Source organism: Eubalaena glacialis, chromosome 14, assembly GCF_028564815.1.
Source record: "Eubalaena glacialis isolate mEubGla1 chromosome 14, mEubGla1.1.hap2.+ XY, whole genome shotgun sequence".
Taxonomy (NCBI): domain Eukaryota; kingdom Metazoa; phylum Chordata; class Mammalia; order Artiodactyla; family Balaenidae; genus Eubalaena; species Eubalaena glacialis.
Genome location: NC_083729.1, coordinates 86,641,342 through 86,658,297, shown reverse-complemented (window position 1 = coordinate 86,658,297; position 16,956 = coordinate 86,641,342). Strand labels below are relative to the sequence as shown.

The following is a 16,956-nucleotide window of genomic DNA, read 5'->3' as shown; positions in this document are numbered from 1 at the left end:
TGCCCAGAAAGGAGATGATTATGGTTACAAATGAACAACATGAGAGATCCTTGCAATGATGGTCTGTATTTTGACTGTGGTAGTGAATATACAAATCCGCACATGTGATAATACTGTATAACACTAAACACATACACGTGTGCTAGTGCAAGGGAAACTGGGAAAATCTGAATACGATCAGTGAACTGTATCGGCATCAATATCCAAGTTGTGATACTGTACAGTTTTACAAGATGTTATCATTAGAGGAAACCGAAAAGACACAGGAATCCCTCTGTATTAATTCTTACAACTGCGTGTGAATCTATAATAATCTTAAAAGTTTAATTAACAAAACTGAACACTGTTTAAAGGAGAAGGCAAACCTCATACTGAGAAAAAAAATTTTTGCAATACATATATCTGATGAAAGATTTGTCTATAATATATTAAAAAATTTCTGTGACCCAACATTAAAGAACACAATTTTTAAATGGGCAAATGATTTCAACACTTAACCAAATGAGATACAATGACGGGAAATAAATACATGACAAGGTGGACAGTATCACTAACTAATAAGGAAATGTAAACAAAATCACAATGAGATGCCACTACACAGCCACCAGAATGACTACAATGAAGGGCTGATAATACTAAGTGTTGAGAGAGGATGTGGAGCAACTGGAACACACCTCTAGAGGGAATGCAAAACTGGCACAGCCACTTTGGAAGAGACAGTTTGGCAGTTTCTTCAAGTTAAACATACACACTTACCATATGACCCAGCAATCCCACTCCCAGGTATTTACCTAAGAGAAACGAAAACATATGTCCACACAAAGACTCGTACTCAAATGTTCACAGAAGCTTTATTCATAATCACAAGAAGCTGGGGAAAAAAACCACTAAATATCCAACTACCAGATAATTCATAAACAAATTGTCATCTACCCACACAAAAGGATACTACTCAATGATAAAAGTAAAGAACTAATGTTACACACACCAACATGGATGAATCTCAAAAGAGATTATTTTAAGTGAAACCCAGCCAGCCAATAAAGGCTACATTCTCTATGATTCTAGTTATACGAATTTTTAAAAAAGTGAAAACTACAGTGACCCGCCACAAAACACAAAAGCTACAGTGATTTTTGGCCAGAAAGGACTGCCTACAAAGGGTCATGAGGGAACTTTTTGGGTTAATGGAAATATTCAGTATCATGATTGTGGTGAAAGAAGCGCAACTGTATAATTTATCAAAGCTTATTAACTCCACACTTTAACTTTGTGTATTTTATGTCAATTACACCTCAAAGAAGAGAATTTAAATTTCTAGGGATACTATAAAAACGGATGAGAAGTTACAGAATGGATTTATCAGTTTACTGAAAACAGTTAAGGTTAAAATTATATATACCTAATATAAGTCATTTTACCCATTTTTATAAGTTATGAAAATAAGAATCAACATATAATATTTTTATAATACCTCAATTTCTATTAACACAATGTAATATGTAACTAAAATGACATTACTGTGAAGGAATCTTTTAAAAACATGGTATTTCTTTATTAATTGTATGTAAAAGGCATGTGATCAACTTTGGTGCTTGGCTTTTTGGAATAGTCAAATAAAAATCATATATAAAAATAAAAAATGAGACACTTCACTTTGAGATCAATACACTAAAGCCTTTTAAATATACATAATATAACAAAAAAAAAGTTCACTGTAAAGAAGTAAAAGAAAAATTAACTTGTTTGCAAATCTCCTCTCAATTCCGAACTTGGCAAATTTCATTTATTAATGACAGACATTTTCCACTAAAAAGTTGTCTGATTTAAGTTCTACAAGAACATAGGAAATCCAACCCTTTCCCAAATTATTCCACAATTCAAAATCTCCAAGCTTCCTAGGATTCTCTCCTACCAACCCCTCTTCTCCAATGTCTCTTTATTTTTACCCTCTGAGGAGGTCTTATATCCTGGCTCAAAATTTCTCTGACACTGAGAGGTGGGGGTCTATGCCCCTCCCCTTTAATATGAGACTGTGTCACTGTTTACTCAACAGAATATGGCAGAAATGATGTTACAGTTTCTAAGCCCAAGCCTTCTACTTCTGGGCTCTTGAGACATTCACTGCCAAGCTAATGAGGATGTCCAGGCCACATAGAGAGGCCAAGGATAGGTGTTCCAGCTGACGTGCCAACAGCGACTATCAACCACCAGAAGTGAGTGATGTGCAAGTGAGGTAGCCTTTAAGATGACTCCATCACAGTCATCATTTACCTGCAACCACATGGAGACCTCCAAGCAAGACCAATCTTGAGCGCAGTCAACCCTGAGAACCAAGAGAGACGATGATTTTTGTTGTCTTAAACAACTAAGTTTGGGATGACCTGTTATGATACAATAATAACTGAAGCACTCACATATTTCTTTCTGTTCCTAATGGATACCAGGGCCTACAGAAGTAGAAACCACACCAATCCTTCTTCTCTCCCCACCCCCAACTTGACCAAAAAAACAAAAAAATTTTCCGTAATCTCTAAGTACTGAGGGAAGAAATGGTGATATCTAACCCTTTTCACTTTACTTTGGTTTCTGCTCCTCCCCTGAAACAGGCTCAATAAGAGCAAACAAGAGGAAAAACATAAGGAGGAATCCCATTCTTTACTCCTAACTCTATCCCAGCAGTGCCAGTAGCAATAAAGGAAACAGGGAAATCTAGTCCTGCCTTCTCCATAAGATGCCTTTTGGCATCTCTTTTCCTCCAACCTCCATCTCTTCTTACCCAGCATTCCTTGACAACAGTTACATATACAAACAGGAAAAACAAGACAAAAGAGGGAAAAGCCCAGCAGTCATTGCTCCTCACTAGCTCTCACCATTTGCACAACCACAGAACCCAACAGTTCTCACTCCCCACTCCCTCAATGGAGTTCTATCTTAAGCACCACAACCCATTAATAAATTCAGAGGTACCCAATCATGTCTTTAAAAAAAAAAAAAGCCCTCCAAGCTTAAAATTTCCTTATGAACTGGGTCTTGACGTCTTTAAAAGGGATGTGAAACCATACTGCATTGTACAATGTGCAAGCAAACAGAATGTATCTTATTACCTTCCACAAAATTCAGCATAATTCTCCACTTTCTAAATACCTCATAGTTGAAGCGGTAAGAATACAAAAGCAAGTATAAGCATCATCTTATAGACCTCCAAATATACATAATCTAAGTTCACACATTTTTATGGATTCCAATGTGTTTAACTATAAAATCAGTTTAGGGCAGCTTTTTCAAACCGGAGTGAGTACCCTCAAAGGGGGCAGGTGAGATGGGTTAGGAGGGGGAAACGCAGGGTTGTGGGTAATTTCAGAAGACTGAAAATTCTCCCCAGTAACTTTTATCTGTTTAATTTGTTTTAATTTTAATATGATAATAAAGATTTAAGATGAACATTCCATGAATCATATGGATAGACACTTTACCACAGTTCACTGCCATAGAATATCAACCAAAGCTTTTGTTTACAAACCTCCACTAAGTTGTTTCACATTGACGAAAAAGATCAGAAGCAGACTTAATATGTAAATTAAACATTTTAGCCAAGAGAAGGTGCTATAAAACAAAGGTGAAAATCATTAGTTCATACTGAAAAAGATTAGAAAAATTGAGTTCTTACTAGTATATGCATGCTGAACTCAAAAGAAGTCCATTATAGGAGGCAATACCTTCACAATAAAATGGTGATTTAGATCCTGCTACTCAAAAGAATAATTCCAAGATAAGCAGCATTAGTATCACCTTGTTAGAAATGCAAAATCTTAGGTCCCACCCAAGACTTACTACATCAAAATCCCCAGTTCAACAAGACCCACAGGTGAATCACAGGCACATTAAAATATGAGAAGCACTGGTTTAGAATCAATAAAACACTATCATTCACATCAATGCTGCAAATTTGAACTTCAAAAATTTTTATATTTGTTACTGTTTGATATAAGTGTATTTAGGGTTTCGTAACTGCATAAGAGGTAAGTTTATACTTAGTTTTGGGCCTGAAGATATATATATATATATATATAACCAATATTGATAACTTAAGTCAACATTCTCAATTAACACCTTAAGGACACAACTTATGTTCTAAATTAATTGATTAAATTGAGCACTTTCGGCACTCACAGATAGTGAACTCATAATCTTTGTATTCCGTAAAAGTAACTCTGGTCCTTAATACCGTTAAAGGATTCTTCCCACCTAATTTCCTTTTGTAATACCTGGCATAACCAAACAAATATTAATAAAATTTTGATGCAGGTAACTACTCTCAGGAGAGGGTACTTCTCACTTGCTGAACACCACCATCATTAGAATGGTCTGCCTGCACCTGTGTGCAGGCAATAGCTAGGCAACTGAAGATCTTGGATACTCTTTATCATCAACCCTTGCTACTCAAGAGACAGAAACATACAGCACACTCCCATTCCTTCCAATCTGGCTTGCTCTCCTGATGGCAGATTTAATTAGAAAGGGATCTGGAAGACATATGTAATAACTTTAGGAGGCAAATTTGAAATCTCAAGGGTAGCATTCCCATACTTAACCTAAACTTCACATTCTCCCTTCTTCTCCTCACTGTATTATCTGTGCATATGCAAATTTGCTATATTAAAATGTAAGCTCCTTTGAGAACAGAAAACTCCTTTTTGTGTGCTCAATTCACCTCCCTTTTTAAAATATTTATTTATTTATTTATTTATTTATTTTTGGCTGCACTGGGCCCTCGTTGCTGCACACGGGCTTTCTCTAGATATGGTGAGCGGGGGCTACTCCTCACTGCAGTGCGCGCGGGCTTCTTATTGCGGTGGCCTCTCCCGCTGTGGAGCACGAGCTCTAGGCGCACGGGCCTCAGTAGTTGTGGCACACGGGCCCAGTCGCTCCACGGCATGTGGGATCTTCCCGGACCAGGGCTTGAACCCATGTCCCCTACACTGGCAGGCAGATTCCCAACGACTGCACCACCAGGGAAGTCCCCACCTCCCTACCTTTAACAACTAGCAACCAGCAGGGAATGTAACACATTCTTAACAGGCACTATTAAAGAAAAAGCCCTATTTTAGAATGGCAACCACAATTTTCATACAATTAGAAAGGCTCACCAGTTTCATCACTGAGGCTTAATAAAAACCTTGTCTACCACCATAACAATTACTATATTTTGATCGTAGTAAAACTACCAAATTAAATTTTCTAAAATAATAAATTCAAACACCAGTTTAAAAATCCCACTGAGAGAAAACTACAACTACATTTTATTTACCTAACACAGACAAGGATCCTTTGTATGTGAATTTTCCAAATGAATGGAAATGTACCATTCTTTAAAATTTATATTTAAAATGTAAATCTTTCTTATAATTGATTATGTAACCTCCTGAAATATTTACAAATGTCTGGGGTTGTTTCAATATAATGGGGAGAGGGAAGAGGAGAGTGGGTAGGATGCAGATGAAACAAGGTTATCTGTGAATCAGTAATATCTGAAACTGGGTGATGGACAGGTGTGTTCATTAAACTATTCTGCTTCTGTATACGTTTGAAATTTTTTATTTAAGAAAATTTACACTATAGTAACCAAAACAATGTGGTACTGGTATAAGGATAAACATCAAAAGAATAAAACTGTCCAGAAATAAATCCATTCATCCATGGCCAATTGACAGTGGTGCCAAAACCAATCAATAGGGGAAGAAATAGTCTCTTCAACAAATGGTGCTGGGACTATATCTCCACACATAAAAGAATGAAGTTTTGGACCCCTACCCCACACTATATACAAAAATTAACTCAAAATGGGTTATAACCTAAATGTTAGAGCTAAAACAATAAAACTCTTAAGAAGAAAACATAGGTGAATCTTCACAGCCTGGCATGACTTAACAGTAGATTTTTAGATACAATACCCAAAGCACAAGCAACAGTAACAAAAATTAGGTGAGCTGGATTGTATCAAAATTTTAAAACTTTTGTAAAAATGATACTATGTCAAGACAGTGAAAAGACAACCCACATAATGGGAGAAAATATTTACAAATCATGTACCTTGTAAGGATCAAGTATCCTGAATATATAAAGAACTCTTAAAACTCAAGCGAAACAAGCTAATTTAAAAATGAGTAAAGGACTTGCACAGACATTTGTCCAAAGATATACAAATGACCAATGAGTACATAAAAAGATGTTCAACATCATTAGTAACCAGTGAAATGCCAATCAAAATGACAATGAGACACCACTTCACAATCCTAGGATGACTATTAACGGAAAAAAAAAAAAAAAGGAACAGAATTGTTGGCAAAGATATGAAGAAATCAGAACCCTTGTACATTCTGATGGTGCTGTAAAATGGTGCAGCCGCTGTAAAAAAGCTTGGTGGTTCCTCAAAAAGTTAAACTCAAAAGAACTGAAAACTGGTACTCAAACATCTAGACACAAATGTTCATAGCAGCACTTTTCACAATAGCCAAAAGGTGGAAACAATTGAAACATCCATCATCGGATGAATGGATAAACATTACGTGGTATACATACACAGTGGAATATTATTCAGCCATAAAAACAAAATTGAAGTACTGATATATTCTACACATAGATGAACCTCGAAAACGTGCAAAATGAAGGAACCCACACACAAGAGGTTATACATGGTATGATTCCATTTATATGAAATATCCAGAATAGGTGAATCAAAAGACACAGTATATTAGTGGTTGCTAAGGGCTCAGAGGAGGACAGAAAGGGAAAGTAACTGCTTAATGGATACAGGAACTCCTTTGGGGGTGATGAAAACGTTTTGGAACTAGACAGAGAAGACTGCACAACACTGTGAATGTACTAAATCTCACAGAATTGTACATTTAAAATGGTTACTTTTATGTTATATGAATTTAGTCTCAAAAAAATTTCACAAAACTGACTACGTGTTTCATACCAACCTGAATGGGAGTAAACTAATATAATTTAGCACTTCAGTCATCATTCAGGAGTGACAAGTTTGTAGGCCTGCAAAAGGATTTTGTTCTTAAACCAAACAACAGCACAGAATGCAACTGCTACTTACAAGTCTCTCTAATAATTCCCCTCCATTCTAATTACCAATAGGCTGAGATAACCAAGTCCTGAAAATTCTAAGTTCAGAGTGAGAACGTGAAAAGAAGACTTACACAGACAAAAAAAAAAAAAAAGAAAAACTTTAGCCAGATACCTATAATGAAAGTGACTTTTAAACATTATGAGCTACACCACAATGAAATGCAGGGTGAACCTCCTCTGCAACCTGGTTTGAAAAGCCATTGTGGAGTTGGAAATCTGAAATATGAACTGGATATTAAATATAAGAGAATCTGTGTTAATTGCACTAGGTGGGATAAGGGTATTATGGTTACATAAGGAAACATTTAGAGAGAAAATGTCAAGATGTCTATAAAATAAAATACATAAAGCAAAAACGAGGACAAAATACTACTAATGATTAAATCTAGGTGATGAGTATATGAGTTCATTATACTATTCCTTCAACTTTTCTGTGTGCTTTTAATTTTTATAATAAAAAATTAAAATTTTAAACTTTAATCCCAACATTTCATTTTTTAAGACTTATTAGCTACTAACATGTCTGAAAGAGAAAATCACTTTTCATAGTCATTTTGTTCTCTTAAATTCTTAAGAGAACAACGGATAATCCAGTAAGTATGTGCCTTTTTTCCCCCCAGGTTCATTCCTGACAAGTAATGCCTTTAAGTAACATCCAATCTTAAGTAAAAGGTCACTGACCTGAAGTGGGGGATTATAAAACAAAATACCAAACACCAGTACTACTGTCCTTGTACTATTTTACAGGGCTTTAAATATTGACTTTGTATATGCAAGGTAAAATTTTAAGTCAAACCACTTAAAAAAGAAATAGCATGTATAAACTCTAACCCAAGATAAGAAGGGGGAAAAATAGAAACAAAGCATTGCAGAATTGGCACAAATAAAAAACAAACCAGGATGGCTGAAATAAGATCAAATATATCTTTAATCACAAGCAATGTGTAAGTAACTTTAAACTCTTAAAGATATTATCAAATTGATTTAGTAAGAATTCAATTTTATGCAGTTTATCCAAAGACCTCAAACAAGTACATAGAAAAGTTAAAAGTTTAAAAAAAAAAATTAAATCCTCAACAAAACACTAGCAAACCAAATCCAAGAACATATAACAAGGATTGCACACCATGACCAATTGGGATATATCCCAGGATTGCAAAGTTGGTTCAACATATGAAAATTGATTAATGTAATCCACCACATATAAATAGTATAAGACACAAAAACCACATAATCATCTCACAGATGAAGAAACAGCAATGTAACAAAATCCAACACCCATTCACGGTGGGGGGGGGGGGGAACACACCTAACACACTTAATGCGAAAAACTGAAAGCTTCCCCCCCACCCCATGATCAGAAACAAGACAAGAATGTCCATTCACCCCATTCAATACAACACTGTACAGCAGGATCTAGCCAGAGCTTAAGGTAAAATAAAGAAATAAAAACCATTTAGATTGGAAAAGAAGGAGAAAACTATCTGAACTTGCAGTGGCAGGACCATGTACATAGAACATCCTAAGGAATCCACATACACAACAAAAAAACATTCAAGCTAATATATGAGTTCAGTAAGATTGCAGAACAGAAGATCAATATATAAAAATCAACTGTATTTAAACTGTGCACTAGCAATAAACAATCTGAAAATGAAATTAAAAAATAATTCCACTTATGATAGCATAAAAAAAATTAAACGTCTCAGAATAATTTTTTAAAAGAGTTGCAAATGTTGTACTCTGAGAACTACAAAAATCATTGAAAGAAAACCTGAAGACCTAAATAAGTGGAAAGACATTCCATGTTCATGGATCTCAAGGCATAACATTGACAATACTCCCAAAATTGATCTACAGAAGAAATCCAATCTCAATCAAAATCCCAGCTGCCCCTTTTTTCTTTTTTTTGCAGTAATTGAGAGAATCTAATTGTAAAATCTATATGGAAATGCAAGGAACCCCAAATAGCCAAAACAATCTCAAAAAAGAACAAAGAGAAATCACACTTCACAATTTCAAAACTTAACACCAAAGCTGTAGTAATCAAGACAGTGTGATACTGCCATCAGGATAGACATACAGATCAGTGGAACAGAACTGAGAGTCCAGAAATAAAATCCTACACATATGGTCAATTGATTTGATCAAGGAATTAGAGGAGTAATAGTCTTTTTTTTTTTAAATGGTGCTGGGACAATTGAATATCCACAAGTGAAGAATGAAGTTGGACCCCTATCTCAGACAATATAAAAAAATTAACCCTAAATGGCTCAAAGGTCTAAATGTAAGAATTAAAACTGTAAAGCTACTAGAAGAAAACATAGTAAATCTTCATGACTTTAGATTTGGTGATGATTTCTTAGATCTGACACCAAAAGCACAAGCAACCAAAGAAAAAATAGATAAATCAGACTTTTTAGAAACTTTTGTTCTACAAACGACACCACCAAGAAAGTGAAACAACCACCTCCTATGGGAGAAAATAATGACAGCCCACAGAATGGGAGAAAATATTTGCAAATCACATCTGATAAAAGATTTGTATCTAGAGTACATAAAGAACTTATTCCTCAATAATAAAGAACTCAATTTTAAAATGGGCAAAGGATCTGAATAGAGAGTTCTTCAAACAAGACATACAAATGTCCAATAAACACATGAAAAGATACTCAACATCTTAAGCCATCATGAAGTGCAGACCAAAAGTCACAATAAGATACCACTTCACACCTACTAGAATGGCTATAATCAAAAAGTCAGATGATAACGAGTGTTGATGAGGATGTAGAGAAACTGAAACTCTAACACACTGTTGGTTGGAATATAAAATGGAGCAGCAGCTTTGGCAGTTCCTGGAAAAAAAGTTAAACTACTTGGCAGTTCCTAAAAAAGTTAAAACATAGAGTTACTCTACGACCCAGCAATTTCACTCCTAGGTATATACCCCAAAGAACTGAAAACACAAGTCCACACAAAAACTTATACACAGGTTTTTTTTAGCAGTATTATTCATAACAGCCAAAAAGTGGAACAACCTTGAATCCACTAACTGATGTATGGACGGGTAAATAAAATGTGGCACACCCATACAATGAATTCTTAGGACATGTGATTCTAGACTTAGAAAAAATTCCAACTACTACATTATCATCAATCACATCTATTAGTTTCACCAGAGCTCAGTACCTGAAACCTAATGACACAAATTTAATTAACACAGTACTTATTGTATTTTCAGAGACTGTTTATATAAAGTTTACAGTATGAAGGAAGTTTCAAAAACAGAAAAACCAAACTCTATTTTAAATCTCAATAGAAAGTATCTTTCTATCACCAAAGGGAGATTTGAAAACCAATGATTCTAAACAATGACTGCTACCTGGGTGAAAAGTAGGGATTCCTCTGAAAAAATATACCTGAAATTTTATATACCATGTCTGAAATGGGAAGGAATGAAACATTAAATCATCACTGTTTTCACTTTAAACAGACAGGCTATGAGACAGGCAGTTATTCAACTAAGGTTGAGAACATTTTTTTAAAGAAATTCTGGCACTGATTGACCTATGGACAACGGCTGTCATTCTTCTATTCTCCCTCCTTTGTTAAACTGTTCCTCTTTAACAGTTGCTTCACCACTAAAGATCCTTTGGAAAGTCTACATTTTGGAATAGCAGGATTTCTTAAATCAGCTAGTACAGCACAGTTAAAAAAAAAACCAAAACCACAGGTTCTGGAGTCTGGTTTGGCTTAACAGCTGAGAGGCTCTAAGCCTCAAGCACATTATTATGCTAAATCTGTTTCCTCTTCTATATGTTATAAAGTAGTTCTTTTATCTTTATACCTTTCCCTTCCTCCAGATTCTCAAACTGGTTACAGCATAGTTATTTCTTCTACATTAAGTGTCTTCATTATTAAAGTTATGTAAATACTGTGATTACTGCTAGAGCAAGTAGTATACTGTGATTATTTCAATAGTTCAAAATACCTGATTTGAAATTTCTTAACAGTACATATTTGACACAAGGCATAAGTTAGAAAGGGAGGGAAAAAGGAGTCATTTGTGTGTCACTAACTAAAACATTTGAATGCTGCTGTAATGTCTTTAATTTTTCTCCCTGGTCTCCCCCTCTGTTATATTTTATCACAAACTAATAACCAAATCGCAATTAAGGCCTCATCCTTTAATAACACCTACTTTTAATAATAAGAGAGAGTTAAGTTGGTCAGACCATCTTGAAAAAAAGTTTTCCTACATTAACAGCAACCAAAACTATAAGATACCTAGGAATAAACCAAACAAGAAATATCCTAAAGGTTCAACCGAAGAAAATAATAAAGTTTTACTGATAATTAACCAAATAAAGAAGCATGTCATGTTACTAATTTGTTCATCACTATATTTCAGCACCTAGAACAACAGCTGGCACTTAACTGCTTAAACAGACAATATATTTCTTGAAGGGAATGATTCAATACCATAAAGATGTAAGTGTACCAAATAATCTAAAAACTTAATGGGACTCCCAATTAAAATCAGTCCCAACAGACTTTTAATAGACCTTGATAAACTCACCTGTTACATACAAAAATAAAAAAAATCATAAGTGGGTAAAATATCAAGAGTATGAACATACCCACAAATGTCTTAAGTTGTCCTCTGAGTGCTTCTCAAACATTCTAAGCACCTGTTGGACAAACATGAATGGAAGTCAAAAGGCTTGGGAAATGTCTCACAAATGCCTAAATCTGGTTTAGGAATCCCTAAATAAACAGTTCTCAGAGTAGTTCCCCCCAACACAATTCAGGGGGTCTAAACTAATTCAAGGGGTCAAAACTATTTTCAACATAGTACTATGAGGCTATTAGCCTATTTTTCATTCTCATTTCCTCACAACTGTACAGTGGTGTTTTCCAGAGGCCACACGATGTGTGATATTGCTACAGATTGAATGCACAAGCAGACAAGAATCAAGCTATCTTCTACTAAGCCAGATAGTAAACTTTTACAAAATGTTTACCACCACTCTTTCCATAAATTTTTGAAAATGATTATTTAAGTGTTATTTATGTTAATGTGATGTTATTTTTACTTTTAAATCAATATATTTAAAGAACTTTTCAGTTTTAATTTGTAATATGGTAAATATTGATTGACATAACCCACATAAACAAAAGCCTTTTGCGTTCCTTAGTAATTTAAGAGTGTAAGGGGGTCCTAGGATCAAAAAGTTTGAGAACTGCTTTTCTAACCAAGGCAGACACTCAGTTCCTCAGTTAAACAATGCTTTGCCCAACGTATAGCTCAACTGCCAGATTGGAATAAACTTAGAAGGCTAAGTAAAGCACAACTAGTGGGCAAGTAACATCAAAAGTAGCTACATCAGCTCCCCAGAGATCACCAGTAGAGAAGGCAGAAGAGGTTTCTATAAGCTAACAAGTTTATCATCTGCTTTCTTATTCATTTATAGCTAGGACTTCTTATTCATTTATAGCTAGGACTTATTCATTTATAAATTAGGACTTCTTCCCGTCCTTCCACATGTTGATTACCTAAAGTTTCAATGTAGGAACAAGGTAAGCCAAGATAACTCTCAGATTATACATCTTTTTTCTTTTTTGATCTAAGGTATGCAGATAGTTTATTATTAATTCAAATATATTCAAATGAGAAATAAATTCCTTTGTTGAACTAGACTATTTGAACTATTTGCCACTTGGACTACTTCCTCTCTGGGACGCTTTAGAGTACCTGCTATGCTCACAGGTCCTCTGGACAGGTTCCTTAAGCAGATCACCATGCTTTCTATCACAGGAGAGGGACCCGATATCCTGATCATACCTGGCTAGGATGAATGTCTGACACCAGGACAAAAATCTAAAACGTAGGCAGCTGTCTCAGAGATAGCCAGAACTCCCCCAAAAGGAGGAATTTTGCCAGGAATGATAGGAGCATTATGTGTAGTTAAAAACAAAGAGCTACTATACTAGCTCACCACCAGCATAGAGAATCATAGCTGAAGATACCTGTACTCAATCCTGAAAGACTTCCTAATTCCTGAATGACATCCCCATCTTCATGTCTGACTGTGAGATAGGTGAAATAATGATCTTCCTTCCCTCTATATCCTTTGTAAGGGGCTGTAGATGTATTAATCCCATTTATTAAGGTAACATACCACATTCCTTACAACCAGAAAAATATAATTACCACACTTCTGGGATTAAAGAAAAGGATCAGAATGAAGAATTGGAGGCTAACTGTGAAAAACTAGATAATCAGGATCATTTTTTCTCTGCACACATCAATAAGAGAACATTCATCATGTTGTATAAATGGAAATGGTAAGACATCACTACAGCACACAAGATCCCATAAGATATGGTCCCATTATGTAAGCTGATGACTGGGAAGGTTATAGGAAGAAATGAAAATATTGGCCTTATATTTTGTCTATATGATCCGTGAATACTGAATCCTACCCCAGTCAACTGAAAAAGGCAGGAAAACTTGCTGAACACCTATCAAAATCTCATTCTCAGAATTTCACAAGCTGAAACAAGATTCTAGAACTCAATGTTTAAACAAAGGTCAGTCACTGATAAAACAAAACATATGTAATCCTAATGAAATTACTCAGATTAGATAGTAAAATCTAAATTTAAATGAACACTGAGTGGCTAAGAATTTAAAATAACAATATAAGGATTAAAACACTCAAGTATTTTATGTTCTTTCCAATAACTGAAAAGTGGCTCAATGCCTTAACTTGATAGCTAATAAGCAGCTGCTCATTTCTCACCCAGTTCTTCCTGAGCAGAAACATGTCTGGCTGAGGACAGCTCAGGAGAGGTGGGAGGAGTCCACGAAGCATTAAAAAACAAACAAAAAAACTTGATATTGGCTTATGAGAAAATGTTTTTCCATTACACTGCCACCATTTTTCCTTCAACACGAGCCGAAAAATAAACACTGCAGATTTAGTCGGAGAGGGAAAAAACCCAGTAGCATTCCTTCTATACTATCAAACCAATCATTTAACAGGCTCTAGTGTTTGCAATTTAAACTTTATGTCATCCATGAAAATCTTTATGAATTAGCAAAAGACGTTCACTTTTCTCTAAAAATACATGCACAAAAATAAATCTCTCCTCTGAATAGCTTTTTTCCAACGTGAAAGAGCTTGAAAAATAAAAACTGTAGCTAAAATAACATAAATTTTTTTTTTTAATTTTATTTATTTATTTATTTATTTACGGCTGTGTTGGGTCTTCGTTTCTGTGCGAGGGCTTTCTCTAGTTGCAGCAAGCGGGGGCCACTCTTCATCGGAGTGCACGGGCCTCTCATTATCGCGGCCTCTCTTGTTGTGGAGCACAGGCTCCAGACGCGCAGGCTCAGTAATTGCGGCTCACGGGCCCAGTTGCTCCGCGGCACGTGGGATCTTCCCAGACCAGGGCTCGAACCCGTGTCCCCTGCATTGACAGGCAGATTCTCAACCACTGCGCCACCAGGGAAGCCCCCAACATAAATATTTTTTAATCTAAAGAACAAACTTCTGTAATCCTGATCCAAACAAACCAATTGTAAAACACAAAACAAAAAAAACCCACAAAACATAATTTTAATTAGAATCAGTGAAATTAGAAAACTTACTAGACAACTGATAATATTTAAGAAGTCACTGGGCTTCCCTGGTGGCGCAGTGGTTGAGAATCTGCCTGCCAATGCAGGGGACACGGGTTCGTGCTCTGGTCTGGGAAGATCCCACACGCCGCGGAGCAACTAGGCCCGTGAGCCACAACTGCTGAGCCTGCGCGTCTGGAGCCTGTGCTCCGCAACAAGAGAGGCCGCGATAGTGAGAGACCCGCACACCGCGATGAAGAGTGGCCCCCGCTCGCCACAACTAGAGAAAGCCCTCGCACAGAAACGAAGACCCAACACAGCCAACAATAAATAAATAAATAAATTTATTAAAAAAAAAAAAAAGGACAGAAAATTTATTAAAAAAAAAAAAAGAAATCACTGCTAGTATTCCTTAGGCTTAATGATGACATCGTGGTTGTGTTTTATGTTGTGTTCCTGTGGGGTTTTTTTCCCTCAAGTATTTATCTTTCAGATACACCTGAAAGATTTACACATGAAAGGATTTTGAGAGTTGCTTTACCATATCTAGCAGAGAGATGAAACAGGGCCAGTCATGTGACAACAATGGTCGAAGCTGGGTAACTGGTATAAGAAGCTTTATTACACTCATCTCTATTTCTTGTATAAGGTCGAAGAAAAAAAGTATCCTAGGCACCAAAACATCCTGTCAAAAGCATAGAAATTTCTCTCCCACTAAATCACCCCAGAATTCTGCTCTTTCTTCTTATTTATCTGTTTTGATTAACAATAAGTTCTATTCTTGAAACCAATTAACTTCCTCCAATAGACCTGTAACTGAAATACAAGACTCACCTTGGTGTCTTTTTAACGCCATTCATCAGAAAGGTGAAGGCCAGTGAGGACACAACCCAGGATTCCAACTCACAACTGGTAATCTGATTTTAACTTCAAGACCACATATCCGTTTTGAGTCAAAATGAACTATCACAGGTTGTTCCTGTCTTTTGAATTTCTCTTACTATCCCCAGTATTTGAACTACGTTTGGTGAGTAGTGAAAAGTAACAAATGTTGTTCACTCCCAGGAAGTACAACCCTTTCAATGAAAAGGGGTAAAGAACTCAACCGAATATGACACCCAGAAATGTTCCAATAATCTCGGGGTACGCAACTCTACATACACCCTTACGCTCCCTCGCCTCAGAAGTCTTTTAAGTGGTTAGAAAAGACCGACCCTGGTTGGTTTGTTTCATCTCCTCCTCCTTTCTTAGGGGAGGTGCTAGAGAGCAAAGAAATGACCAAAAGGCCGGAAGAAGGAACGCGAAAAGCATGGAGTCTGGACAATCAGCCCTTAAATAATTGAAAGCTGTACCCAAATTAAATGAAGTTAACAGGGAGCTTGCTGCTACGCTCCTCCCGGTAACTCCAACGCACCTGAGCGGCTCCGAGGGTGGGAACACCTGGCCGCAGACCCAGCCGATCCCAACTCCCTCTCTCGCCAAGAATTCAAAGGTACAAAGACATAAAAAGAACTCTTCCTGACCCCCAGCAAGAGTAGCGCCACGAAAACAACTCCCAACCTCCGGGCCACGCTGGCTGAGCCGCCCCCGGCCCCGCGAGGCCGCAAGCCCTGCCCCACGGGGCCTCGAACCCCAAACGACTGCCCCGCTCCTCAGGCCGGACACCCCTTCTCCCGGGCCGGGCGAGGAGCGGCAAAGGGACGGAGTCTCGGCTGGGAACCCGCCCGCCGCGGAGGCCCTCCGCGCCCGCCCGGAACTGGGGTCTCGGGCCCGCGCCACCCACTGTGGGCCCCGGCCGGTGCCCCGCGGGGCCGCTCTCGAGCCTCGACCCCCGTCCGCCGCGCGCCCACGGGACCCGCGCGACCCCCTCAGCCGCGCCGGCCGCCGCCGTTGGGACCCCGACACTGGCTACCTGTCTTCGCTCTTGTTTTTCTGCTTCTTTCCCATCGTGTGTCAGCGGCGCTCGTAGCCCCAGCCCCTCTATTCGGTCTCTCACAGACCCACTGTCCCCCGGCCGACTTCGGTCTCCGCTCGGCTCCGTCCCCCCACGCGCGCTGCCGCCTCTCGCACCCGGCTCTCCACAGACCCGCGCACTGGGACAGGGCACATATGGTGTGAGCTCCGAGTGCGCAAGCGCATCGCCCCGCCGCCTCGGCGTGTGGACGCAGGGCGCGGCTCATGGAGAG

The 16,956-nt window shown here is 37.6% G+C and overlaps 1 protein-coding gene across 2 annotated transcripts in view; it reads right to left on the bottom strand.

Annotated features, from left to right (window-relative positions):
• EIF5B (eukaryotic translation initiation factor 5B) overlaps positions 1 to 16,894 on the bottom strand; it is a 69,574-nt gene extending 52,680 nt beyond the window's left edge. For both annotated transcript variants that reach the window (XM_061168541.1, XM_061168542.1), the window contains exon 1: positions 16,683 to 16,894. In XM_061168541.1, coding sequence (XP_061024524.1) covers positions 16,683 to 16,717 — 35 coding nt within the window. In that variant the 5' untranslated portion in view covers positions 16,718 to 16,894. The remainder of the gene's footprint in view (positions 1 to 16,682) is intronic.
• Positions 16,895 to 16,956: the final 62 nt, after the last annotated feature.